This window comes from Lipophrys pholis, assembly GCF_963383615.2.
Source record: "Lipophrys pholis genome assembly, chromosome: 7".
Classification (NCBI taxonomy): Eukaryota; Metazoa; Chordata; class Actinopteri; order Blenniiformes; family Blenniidae; genus Lipophrys; species Lipophrys pholis.
Genome location: NC_137638.1, coordinates 17,519,759 through 17,531,922, shown reverse-complemented (window position 1 = coordinate 17,531,922; position 12,164 = coordinate 17,519,759). Strand labels below are relative to the sequence as shown.

General features: G+C 40.8%; 2 protein-coding genes across 5 annotated transcripts in view; one reads left to right on the top strand and one right to left on the bottom strand.

Moving 5' to 3' along the window:
* Positions 1-2,647: 2,647 nt before the first annotated feature.
* Positions 2,648-6,620, top strand: selenom (selenoprotein M). The gene is made up of 5 exons (XM_080467536.1): positions 2,648-2,901; positions 4,268-4,303; positions 4,517-4,551; positions 4,645-4,723; positions 5,790-6,620. Exons 1-5 carry the CDS (start codon positions 2,806-2,808, stop codon positions 6,000-6,002), a joined length of 459 nt encoding a protein of 152 aa, XP_080323662.1. The 5' UTR covers positions 2,648-2,805; the 3' UTR covers positions 6,003-6,620.
* Positions 6,617-12,164, bottom strand: part of smtnb (smoothelin b) — a 53,670-nt gene continuing 48,122 nt past the window's right edge. For all 4 annotated transcript variants that reach the window (XM_080467532.1, XM_080467533.1, XM_080467535.1 and 1 more), the window contains 3 exons: positions 11,957-12,108; positions 9,631-9,809; positions 6,617-8,211 (listed from right to left, as the gene is read on the bottom strand). In XM_080467532.1, coding sequence (XP_080323658.1) covers positions 9,662-9,809; positions 11,957-12,108 — 300 coding nt within the window. In that variant the 3' untranslated portion in view covers positions 6,617-8,211; positions 9,631-9,661. The remainder of the gene's footprint in view (positions 8,212-9,630; positions 9,810-11,956; positions 12,109-12,164) is intronic.

The following is a 12,164-nucleotide window of genomic DNA, read 5'->3' as shown; positions in this document are numbered from 1 at the left end:
GGGATTAATAAACACATTATTCCCTTTAATATAAAATTATTCACGGTACGCTATGCAGCACACTTGCTGTATTTATTAGTTGTGACAGCGACCTGGTGGAGGACATGTTTTTATAAATATTAATTCAATAACTGGAACACATATTGCCACCTTGACCTCATTGGTCTAAAGCAGCAAATAATATGGACGTTTGAATAAAAATAACTTAATAACAAAACAGAAACATGGATCATCCATCATCTATTTCATTTATGTGTGTACTTTGATACTGAGTTCAATCTAATAAATGGGGTTAAATTAGGACCGTTTTTTTCATTATTATTTTGTCTCCCTTTCTCCCTTTCAATTGGTTTGCTTCTTCTCTTAAATCATCAGTGCTTCATGTCGACTATATCTGCCCTGCTGTGAATCGTATTGACAGAGGTGTTTGTGTCATAACCTGTCAGCACCTTGAGCATCTTTGCTTTCACACCTACCTTTTCTTCATTTTCTTCTTCATTGGCTGAACTGAGCTGTTCTAACCACAAAAACGTAAGAAATGACCTCAAGCATACATGCCCAGTGGGAAGTATTTTAAAGGAAAAGAAAACATGCACATACTGTTGTAACAACCAACCCATTATGGTTGTTCAGTAGTCAGAGCAGGTCGATCCCCATCTCACCCTCTCTCTCTTTATTTAGGCCAGTGGGAAAGACACCAAATCTCAAGTTTCTCTCAATAGAGGTTGAGCACTTTGCAGGGCAGCCGTTCACCAATGGTGTGAGGGTGTGTGTGTGTGTGTGTGTGTGTGTGTGAATGTGTGTAAAGCACTCACCAGAAAGAAAGCAGAACAAAACATATTAAACCAGTTTCAGAGTCGGGTCAACTGTGAGTTCCCAGCCTGATGAGCATTACTCTAGTTCTGGTGTAACCTTTCACCTCACAGGAACAAACAATAGTTCATAATGCAATACTCACTTTGTTTGGGAGAACTCAAACATTTGCATGAAGACATGAGTGGGACAATGTTAATTTTTTTATATCAGATTTTCTATTCTATGTCTGCAGTTTAGCTTTTCGTCAAAAGGCAATACATATTGAGCTTTACTGCTTTACCATTTACTTGCTATTTTCATTCCCATTTTTGTACATATTTCTAAACATTGTTATTTTTCAGTTTTGTCTTATAAAGGTACTTTCTAGTTCTTATTTCTCTTGATTTTATAACTCCAATATTATACTACTATCTCAACTTTAATGGTGGATTCTGTTATTTGTGAAGTACTTTTAACTGTTTTAGTCTGTCCGATTTCAAAAAATGTTTAGTTGAGTGACTGATGATAGTCTGCTGTCCCAAAATCATCTGAAGTGCCAGTTTGTTTTTCTTTGTTTGTTATTCTTTCTCTATTGTGTTCACTCTTCAGAGTGCCATTTTTCATCAGATATGGGCCAAAATTCAACCCATCAGCGAGTCCAATCCAGTGCAAAGAGTTGAAAAATTATACACAAGATGGTATGGCCATTATGCACTTGCGAAACCTCAAAATGAGCATCTCAATGTTGCTGGGAAATGTGTCAAAGTTAACCAGCTATCTCTCAGTCAGTCTTGTCGTATCACTTTGAACCACAAGATGATGCAGTGAGTGAGTCACTCGACCACTTCGGTCCAAGATCAGTCGCAGATTCTAACAATAGTGAAAATGGAAAAATTCAACAGGCACTGAAGTTTCAACTGTGAACTGCTGAAACTGTAGGGGACAGTAACTCAGTGCCATCCCCTGTGCATTTCTTCAGAAAAAACTAACATACATGCCTCATCTTTCTGAGGCAGACATGAGGAATCAGCAGCCCATGGGTCACATGGAGGGCAGGGCCTCATCTTTGACATCCTGCAGGCCAGTTTCTTATAAAGAACATCGTTTTACCAGTGAGGATATCATGATGGTCATCTCAAACACACAAGATACATAGAACTGAACAATAATGCTCTGATGCAGAAGTAAAACCTAGTAGCTATATCAAATTATCAAAACTTTGAGGAACATATGGTAAACCAGATTAAGTATTAAAATGATAAAACAGGGAAAAGGTGATGTTATAAATCAGAGAAAAGTCCATTTAAAACCCAATGGAAAGATGAAACTGACATTTTACATACATAAAATTGAAATCAAAACACAGACAGTCATAAAGGGAGTTATGAGGGAAAATAAGATGAAATAGTTGAGAAGATAAAGATACCTAAAAAAGAACAAAGGTCAACAAATTAACACATTTTAAATTTCTATTCAAATGAAACTGGGACATTAAAATGGCATTATCAAATAAAAGCCACGAACAAGAAGAGTGCTTTATCGTCCCGTGATCGCTTCTCTTGTTCGAGTCTTATTAACCTCATAATTAATTTACCATCGTTCTCCAGAGCATGTAAGGATTTGTCGTCACGCTCTATTTGTTACATTAATTTTTTATAAACGAAACGAAGTGACCTTATGAAGGGAGCGAACAGGCAGAACCTCAGCATGACGCTTTCATACCTGGATTTTTCTCATTTTGACACTATCAGTAAAAGCCCGAGACTGCGTAATCCACCAGATTATTATTGTTTTTTTTATTCTGATACACAGATGCGCAGATAACCAATGAGCACCGCGCTCGCGCTCCTCCACCGGCAGAAACATTTGACGTGGCATAAGGTCCGGACGTGACATAGGTGCTCATCATCTCTCCTCCTCCTCCTCCTCCTCTCCGCTCAGTTTCCCACTAATATCTGCCGGTCGTGGTCCTACAGAAGAGCCAGTGATCTGACCGGGGGACGGAGGAACATGTGGCTGATCGTCTTGGCCGCTTTAGTGCGCTGCGCCTCTTCTCACGATGTGGACCTGAAGGCAGTGGAGGGGCTGGCCAGAGCCAGGGTGGAGGTACATTCAGTCTTCCTCTGTCTAGTCTGCCTCTCTGACGAAACAAGCTGAGATATTAATAGTGTTGGTGGGCTGATTTGTAGTTTTTTTTTTGTGTGAATCAGATTTCTATAAATGTGTGAATGGATGCTTTTTTTCCCCTCAAATCCACGCTGCGCGCATGCGTGGATGCTTCTTCGAGGAGAGTAGAGGTGTAGTGAAGTAACTAGATGTTCTGTGTGATACCAGATCAAACACACAGGCTGTAATTCCCATTCTAATGTTCCACTATTCATGCCTCGTGAGATACTGAGCCGGTGGCGCGTAAAAGCAGGTCGGATTCCTGCAGAACTTTTTGTGAGTAACTCAACGATTCATTCCCCCCCAAGGGTGTCACCCAATCTACCAGAGTAAAAGCCTCAGTGAAGAAAACCATTACCTGCTGCTACTGTTGCCTTGGTCACACCTTGTACCTGCGGGTCACATTTCTATACCTCAGGCCAAAAGCACAATACTGCAATGACACCTGAGCACAAGTGATGTTTCCTGACGTGTCCTTGAGCCAGAGGTGGAAAAAATACTTAAGAGGCGCACTCAAGTGGTGAAACTATGCTTAAATAGAAGTAAAAGGCCTGGCGATGAAGGTACTGAAGTAAAAGTGAAAATGATTCACATAATCATCCAAAGCCACTAATTAATTACTATTTCATTAGTTTTAATACTTTTTTGTGGGGATCATTTTACTCTTTTGAAATGATAAGTCACTCCTGAGAATGCCTACAGTTTAAATAACATTCAAACATTTGATATGCATTTCTGTAGAGACAGATTCTACTGTAATTACACTTGTACATATTCTACATCCTTTAATCCATCCGTCCTCTGGACTGCTTTAACCTGTTCAGAGTCACTGTGTGGTGCTGGAGCCAATCCAGGCAAATTTAAAGTCACCAATTAAACCCTAATGCACGTTTCTGGACACACACATGCAAACTCCACACAAAAGCCCCTAAACTCAACCTGGACTCAAACTTGTGACATTCATGTTTTGAGGCAAGAGCTAAGCGCTACACCACTGCAGCACACACTTTTTCACGATTGGGAATTCTTTTAAATAAGCTCTTTTAATGTTTAATCTTTTAACATAGGTATTTCAAACTAATTTTATTGTTTTGTTTAATTGTAGACAGTAGCTCACATGTATCTGTTTAAACTCTTTACAGAGTATCGCAGTACCGGCATCACTGAATGTGATTATTTGTAATCCGTTTGCCATGTTTCCTCAGGGAGACACTGCAAACAGAAGGATGCATGAAAACACGCAGGTTAAGTCCTGTTTCCTCATGAGAGGTTTGTTTCCTGTATCTTATGATCCGTCTCTTTCCAGACATGTGGTGGATGACAGCTGAACAGGCTCAGAGAGGTAAGGTGCCCTCTTATGTAATCAAAATGAGCAAAGCAGACAACACGCAGAGCACCGGCGGAGTGAAAAATAATCCCCGTCTAAAAATGTTTACCCTCTGAGACGCATTCTAGGTTTTGTGTCCAGGGCTTCATATAATCCTCGCCTGATCCGTCACTGAAACCAGATCTGAGTGAAAGGAAAAAAAGAATTAATTCCCTCCTCTGCTTGCAGGTCAAAGCCTTTGTGACCCAGGATATTCCTCTTTAGTATCCTGACCCACAAGCACATCGCTGTTGCGTATTCATAAATGTCTTTTTATAAAGTGCACAGTGTGATATCCTTGACCGTCGTTACCTCAGCCATAACCTGGTGATGAAGCACATACCTGGAGCCGATCCTGAGCTTGTCCTCCTGAACCACTATTACGAGGAGCTGGATGTAAGTCTGCTATATACATCGATTTATTTTACTGGATTCACTTCTTGCTTTGCAAAAAAATTTATTAAAAGCACTGCATTGTTGCACTGTTGTTTAAAAGTGTTATTACAGTGAAAGAGTTTTCTTCCAGTGGTGCTTTCAGCCAGGATGTAATTTCAAACAACTCTTTGATATTCTTATACCATACATATCAAAACCATCAAACTATCAACGTTACTCTATTAGCTGAGGTCCGTTTAATCTTGCTTTACCCGTTTTCGTCACAAGATGTTGTATTGTGTCGTTGAAAGAAAATGCCTGAGGATTACTCAGCAAAATGTTAGATGACACTGTTTGTAACTACCATGTAATGTAGTTTGCATGATAAGTATATGTATATATATATATATATATACACACACTCTCCATTCATCCGCAGCAATGGTGACGACGATGCAACCAAAATAATAATATCGGCAGTTTTGCAATCAATTCAAATTAGACTGCCATTTTAACTCCCAGACAAAAGAGTGTGAGCAAAAATCTGAGGGCAAAGTTCCTCACCACTGCTACTCAACACACACCAGTGACCAAACTCTTACATAATGCACCTTAAAGGAGTTTTTGCAAATGTTCAAACATATTAATAAGGTTGAAATGAAGTACAATTACCTTAAGTTCTTTGCTATTTTGCTCGTCCACTCAAAATCCCGAGGGGCCATTTGTGGCGACTCACTGGAAGCTGTATATCACCACTTCTGACAACGAGGTTTGTCAAAATGTAAAGAACAATTTACCTGCGTACAACGCTACTTAAAGCTATAAAATCAAACCAAAACAGTAAATCTGCAGGCGAAAAGACCAAAACAGTAACTCAAAAGACATGGCCATTATAGCTGAAAGAACCATAGTTTTTTCCATTTGTTTCCAAGAGAAGAAGCACCGTTACATTTTCCAATTAACATGTCTAAATCCATCGGTTTTCAAACACCGCGTCATGAGAATATTTAGCACTTTAGTGTTTTCTTGCAGCTTTGCGATGAATCACCACAGATAATTGATCCTCTAACACACATCTCCTTTGTAGCGCATTGCGTTGTCCGACATGACCCGCACTGAGATCAACGACTTGCTGGAGAAACTGGGGTTCTACAAGAAAGCTCAACCAGAAGATGAGGTGCCGGAGGAATTTCGCTTCTCTCCGGCCAAAGACAGCCCGTTCAAAGATGAGCCGGCCCCCGAAGCCACGGAGAAAGCCTCCCCGGAGCCCAGTGCAGAAGTCAAACACACTGACCTATAACCTGTGTGAGTGGCCGACAAAAGGAACCGAGCCTCGTACCATGTCGCTGCTCCATGACCGGCTGGTTGATGACTGAACAGTTTGTTTCGGAATGAGACCAACAGATCATGGATCAGCCTCGGAGGGAAGGCCAAAAGCTTTCAGCTGGAAGCCTTTTACAGGTCCACAGTCTCAACTTGCACAATTTCATGCCACTTGTTCCTTTGTTTGCGGCGTTAAAACACAAAAGGCTACTTTGCGAGTGCTTTTCTACTCTCTTCACAAGGACTGTAAGAGTGTGTTTCTTTACAGTTTTGTCCATCATGTGTCAGCCGCCTTCAGAAACTTCTCCTTGTATGAGCCGTCTTGTGTGTCCGATCGCTTCCTGCCTGCTGTGAAACTTAATGAAGCCTCAGGGTGAAACTCTTCTGACTGGTCTGAGGTTGATGCTGCGTGTTCTGGTGGGTCGGACAGAGACACACAAGATGGGTCCAAATGTCAAAGCTGTGACGGGGAAAGTATATAAAAAGACATGGAAAAAAAAACAACAACCTCTGAATGTTTTGAGTTTGTCTTTTATAATCCAGAGTGCAGTCTGCACGGATTTGAAGCAATAATCCCACGCGAACACGTTCAGTCTTCAAATTGTTTTAATAGTCATTTCACATTTGACTGTGGTGCACAGAAACTTGAAATTAGTGTCTAAGCTCTTATATACATAACTCACTGCTTCATGGAAGGTTTTTGGTTGTTTTCTTTTCCTATTGGCACCAGTTAAATCACCTTCAAATCGACGAAAACAGCTTAAAAAGATGTACTCTGAAATCAAATTTTAAACATCTCAAAGAAACCACAATTTTACAAATGAAATACAAATCCTCATATTTTTTTATATTGTTGGATACAACATGTCTGGTAGATTTTAATGATAACTCTGGTTTATACTGAAAGCCGGCTTTCAAACAAAAAGTGACCCCTAATTAATTTGTCTCAAAAGACATCGTGGCAGTTTAAGCTTATCAGACAACACAAATCTAAGTATAATATACACACTAACAACATATATGTTAAAAAAAAAAAGACATCTACTCAAGCTTAAACAAGGAGTCCTTTTAAGTGTGTGAGTGTGCTTGGCGGGGCGATGCAGTGCGTCAGTCAAGCAGCAGCAAACGTCAAGTAACAAAACAATTCGGCTGCATCACACAGACTCCCCCATCGTTTCTGCACCTACATAAAAACAAGGGTTAAAACTACAAGCGTTGTACGAGCATATGATCATACAGGAGGGGCGAAAATATGTAATGTGTTCTCAGTAGCTGGGAGGACGATCGCTCAGAGAGCAACGGCAACAGTAACAATGAGTAATAAGGAGAAAACGCCCCTGTGTCCATGTACTGCAGAGTAACATGCTAATGGATGGCATCAACATGAGAATAATAACTTAATTAAAATAGTTCAAGCAACCAGTTAAAAAAAGAAAAAGAAAAAAAAAGTACCAAAATCAAATATTACGTCATATTGTTGAGTATAATCTTCTCTCAGTGGAACAGAAGTGCTGACAAGTCACAATAATTAGAAAAGTGTATCACAAACAATGTTGGTATAAATATTTTAAAAGGGGAAATATTATTAAAAAAATATTCCTCTCGTCTCTTTTTTTGAGGTGTTTTTCAGAACACTGACGTGTTACAACTACTGCATGTTCACTGTTACCTGATATGAGGTGGAGTACAAAAACATGGAATATTTAAAGCTTAAAAGGTTGTTTTGAAAAACATGGGCGCAATCTTCCTGGAGAAATGTCGACGTTATGTTTAACAGCGTGTGCCCTGATGAGAACTGAAGTCATGAATACGCGTCACTGCTGCCGTCGGCAATACCAACTAACACACACACACACACACGCACACAAACACCCACACCCACACACATTCCTCAAACTGTCCATCAGAGATGTGCCACTATTCGACCCAGCCTGTCAAAATGGTGGCGGTCAGTAGGTGGAGGGGACATCGGAGGGTGGGGTGGGGGGGGGAGCAGGCGCCACGTTCAGCCTGAACGCACACTGGACACAGGTCAGAGGTCACAGGGCCGACCCATGGACATCTCGTATCTACGCAGGTGATTGACCAGAGACTGAACGTAGGTGAAGACGCACTTGGAGTCTGGTTTATTGCCCATGATCATCATGTCCTCCACTTCCAGCAAAGGCATGCAGTTGGCATGGGTCCTGAGGATCACAGCATACAAGACAGTGTGAATGAGAAAAATGAGCCTAAAGCCATGAGAGAGGATTCAGTAAAGTATATTTATCTACTTTTCAATAATAGATCGACGAGTGAAACAATTCGAGCAGTTTCATTAATAAACTAAAGATACAAAAACATGACTATACAACTTACTTAAATCAGTTTTTAAAACAGCAATAATTTTTAAAAACAAAAAAACAAACCTAAAGCCCATCAACAGGAAATAACTTCAAACCTAATTCTTGATGGTATTTTAGGTTAATTACTTCATGTTAAATCTTTTAATTGCTATTTTTCAGTTAAAATTTTTATTTTAATCCTAATTGAACGATACAATAATGGTAAAAATGATCATCTCTATTCCATTAAGCTGATGACTGTTTTAATATCAGTACATTAAGGATAAAGTATGAAATACTACAACTGGAAGTTTAAAAAAGAGGGAGGCTAATCTTAGATCTGATTTCTCATGATCTGGCAACAATTTACCAAAAGTGATTTAAAATCAAGGGTGGTAATCCCACGTTATTCTTGAATACAAGCAGTCTTTGAGGGGTCCATTATCTAATAATGCACCCACATTAATAAATTATGGTAATTACACAGTAGGAACTGTTCTCACTAATCCCATCTCCAAATATTAAATAAACTCATATTCAACCCACTCCTGCAATGGTGGGTTTATACTTCTGTTTCTTAAATCTCAGTAGTAAATGTTATTTTCATGAGTATATTGAGCTCACGTGACTGCTGTGCACAGAGTGACCACAGGGTGGCGTCATGCCCACACCACTGTAAAGTGAGCTGTCCAACATACAGTGAGAGAAAAGAATCTGTACAGCTGTAAATCTCCTCAATGAGAAAATGAATACCAACAACAATATTTTTCGTTGAGTTATTTAAGGGACTGCTGACGCAGGTCGTTCTGCACTTTGCCATGACCGTATTTTTTTTAAAGACTTCATAATCTGACGGTGTAAACACCTGTAACATTACACTTGATGAAACCTCGGTGCACGAGGCAGCCTTTCAGCTCTCTGCTTCGTCTCTGAAGCCCTCTGTTTGAAACACTGTGATACAGCAGGTCCTTTTAAAGTGTTGCGCTGCAGACTGTCCTGGCTCCCTGCCTGGCTCGTAGTCTGGCTGTGCACAAGTGGACACATGGATACACACACAGAGACCATGTTTGGTACTTTGGGCCTCAGCAGCTTGAGATTAACATGAAGGATCAAAAAAAATCCTACAAGAAGCCGACAAAGGAGTTTTCCTGAAGTGCCTTGTTTAATACAAATCCTATCAGCTGATAAGAACATGAAGCTACACACTCCTCCTTCAACACATTCAGTCTGTAGGACCCAACGCGAGGCTCGCCCACAAGCCTTTCCTGCTCCCTCTCTCACCATGGGTTCAGTTTTAGGTGGGGGTGCGAGTCTAGGACGAATTTTTGGTTTTAACCAGGCCCTTCGTCACCAGACCCCTGTAGAACTCCTGCAGGTACGTGTACACACACTTCCAATCCGGCTCACGCATCTTCACCATGTCGTCCACATCCAACAGCTGGGGACAGTCCACTAGTTTCCTGCACCCGCACCCAGCCAAGGGGAGGGGGGTGAGAAAGGAGGGGAGGATGAGGAGAGGAAGGAAGGAAGAGACCCAAACAGAGAGAAACAAAGTAGAGGACAGGAAAGAAGGAAGTGCAGATAAAAGAAAAGAGGGGAGAGGGACACGACAGTAAAGTGTGGGGGGAAAAACAAGAAAAAAGGAGAGAAGAAAAACAAAGCGGTGAGCAGCCAATGAAACAGAAGAGAGATAAAGAACACAAAAAGAGACAACAACATTACATTCTCTGTGTTCACAAATACATCCATGAGATGACATGCGTCATAAACATCACTATACATTCAGTTATGTGCCACACAAACATACCAACATGAGACAAAACAAAAGGTCGAATGAGCATCGGGTGAGGCTCATTCAGCCTTTCTGTTTGTTGTTTTTTTTTCTGTGCACTAAGACTAGAAACCTTTGTATCGGTACGACTACGTTCAGTCAGAAACACAAGACACATCGAAAAAAACAACAAGACTTTGACGAAAAAAACCACAAAAATACAACCATGTGGTGACTAAAAAACAAACTGGTGCTCAGGAGCGGTGTGTGTTGGAGTGTGTGTTGGGATACAAGATAGCAGCAAACTGCTGGGAGGGGCTGAAGTGCCTGGGGAAGTGAGTGATAGTGCAACACAAAGGTGGAAAGACGTGGGTGGGTGGGGGGGTCGCTGTGGGTGGGTGACAGTCCAGTGCCGAGTAATAAATCACTAGTAGAAAACATCAGTACTGATGTTGTCCTACAAGGAGCATGTGAACACGCACACACAGGTTGGTGGGTGGGATATCACAAGTGAGACTGGTGTGATGCAAGAAGAACGAGAATGAAGGAGAAAAAAAAAAGAGATTCGGAGTAAAATGAAGGGAGAAAAATATAGGGCCGTTTTTTTTAACCTCAAACGTTTTGCTCATGGCTCCCTGGTTTAGACGAGCTGAACGATGACACAGCGGTTACTCGTGGGAGAGAACAGACGGAAAGTAGACATTGAGAAGTTATTAGAGTAGTAATGGGCTCACTCAGGCTTGAGAAGGTTTGGTAACACCTGGGAGAGACAGGGAAAGTTAACACTGAGACACTGGTTGAGGAGATTCCTCCACGAACTTCACTCAACCGGTTGAAGTTGACGTTAGTCTCCACACATAAACACAAATAATCATGAACCTTCGGATTTCCTTATATATGTATAAACCCGACTCTGAAACGGTTTTAGATATGTCGAAAAGGAACGTATACAACACCAATAAGAAGGCGTCTGTTTGATTACTGATATATGCTGTAGCTGTGTACTAAATCCACAAATGTATAGCCAATGTTATTAGGAACTATATCAAAGTGTACCGGTGTGACACACACAGAGCCATGACGTCAACATCATAGAATCTGCATTGTTACATGAAAAGACAGAAGAATCGGAGCCAGCATTCATCTGAAATGTGTTTCAGACAAGCTTCCTGCAAAATGACTTTTACTAAGTACGTGTGAGATTACCCACAAGGATTAATGTCTTGTTAGGCGCACAGTGTGATCCCACCACACACTGACCTGTCTGAGCATTATTTTAAGATACAAATGAACTATTAACACCTACTTTTGTGTGTTTTCAATTTGCAGCATTTTGTCTGTCCTGCCGAAATCCTTTGCACATTACTGCATGTGGAAAAATAAAATGTACTATATCTCTGGGTGAATGTATTTGCATCTATTCTATTTTCGTCTTCTAGCGTGATGCACTTTGAATTACATTATATTGCAATTACATCAAGCCAAAGTGTTGCTATTGAAATATACCACTTCATTTGTTGAGAAATAAATAATGTTACTGTTAATGTTTAAAAAAAAATACACTGGATATAATCTTCAAGATAACTTTGCAGAAAAATGCAGGAAGGATGGAAGAATGCAAAGAAAGGGAATTGTGTTTGTTTCAGATGGGGCAGCACCTTAAAGTGTCTTGGACTCTTTGGCACGTCCTGTGTTCTGTGGTTTGATAACCTCGGCATCTTTAACCCAAAGAGGATAACTAGGAGCAGCTACCTCTACGCGTTTCTTCACATTTTCTCAACCGGGCTTAGCAAAAACAAATGTTTTCCGAAAAATAAAGTCACGTTGAGTACTCACTCTGCAGCGCTGAAGGCCACCTCAAAGTTTTGCCTGCGGTTTGCGGGGCTCAGCGAGCTGTAGTCGAAGGCTTCGGGGAAGAAGTTGTGCACCAGGGCACAAAATGCCATGCCATTGCTCCAGCTGGAGGAGAAATTCTGAATGTCCACATGCTGGGAGAGAAAAGACAAACAATAGACATGTGGGCCGTGAAAGACAAGTGATGGAA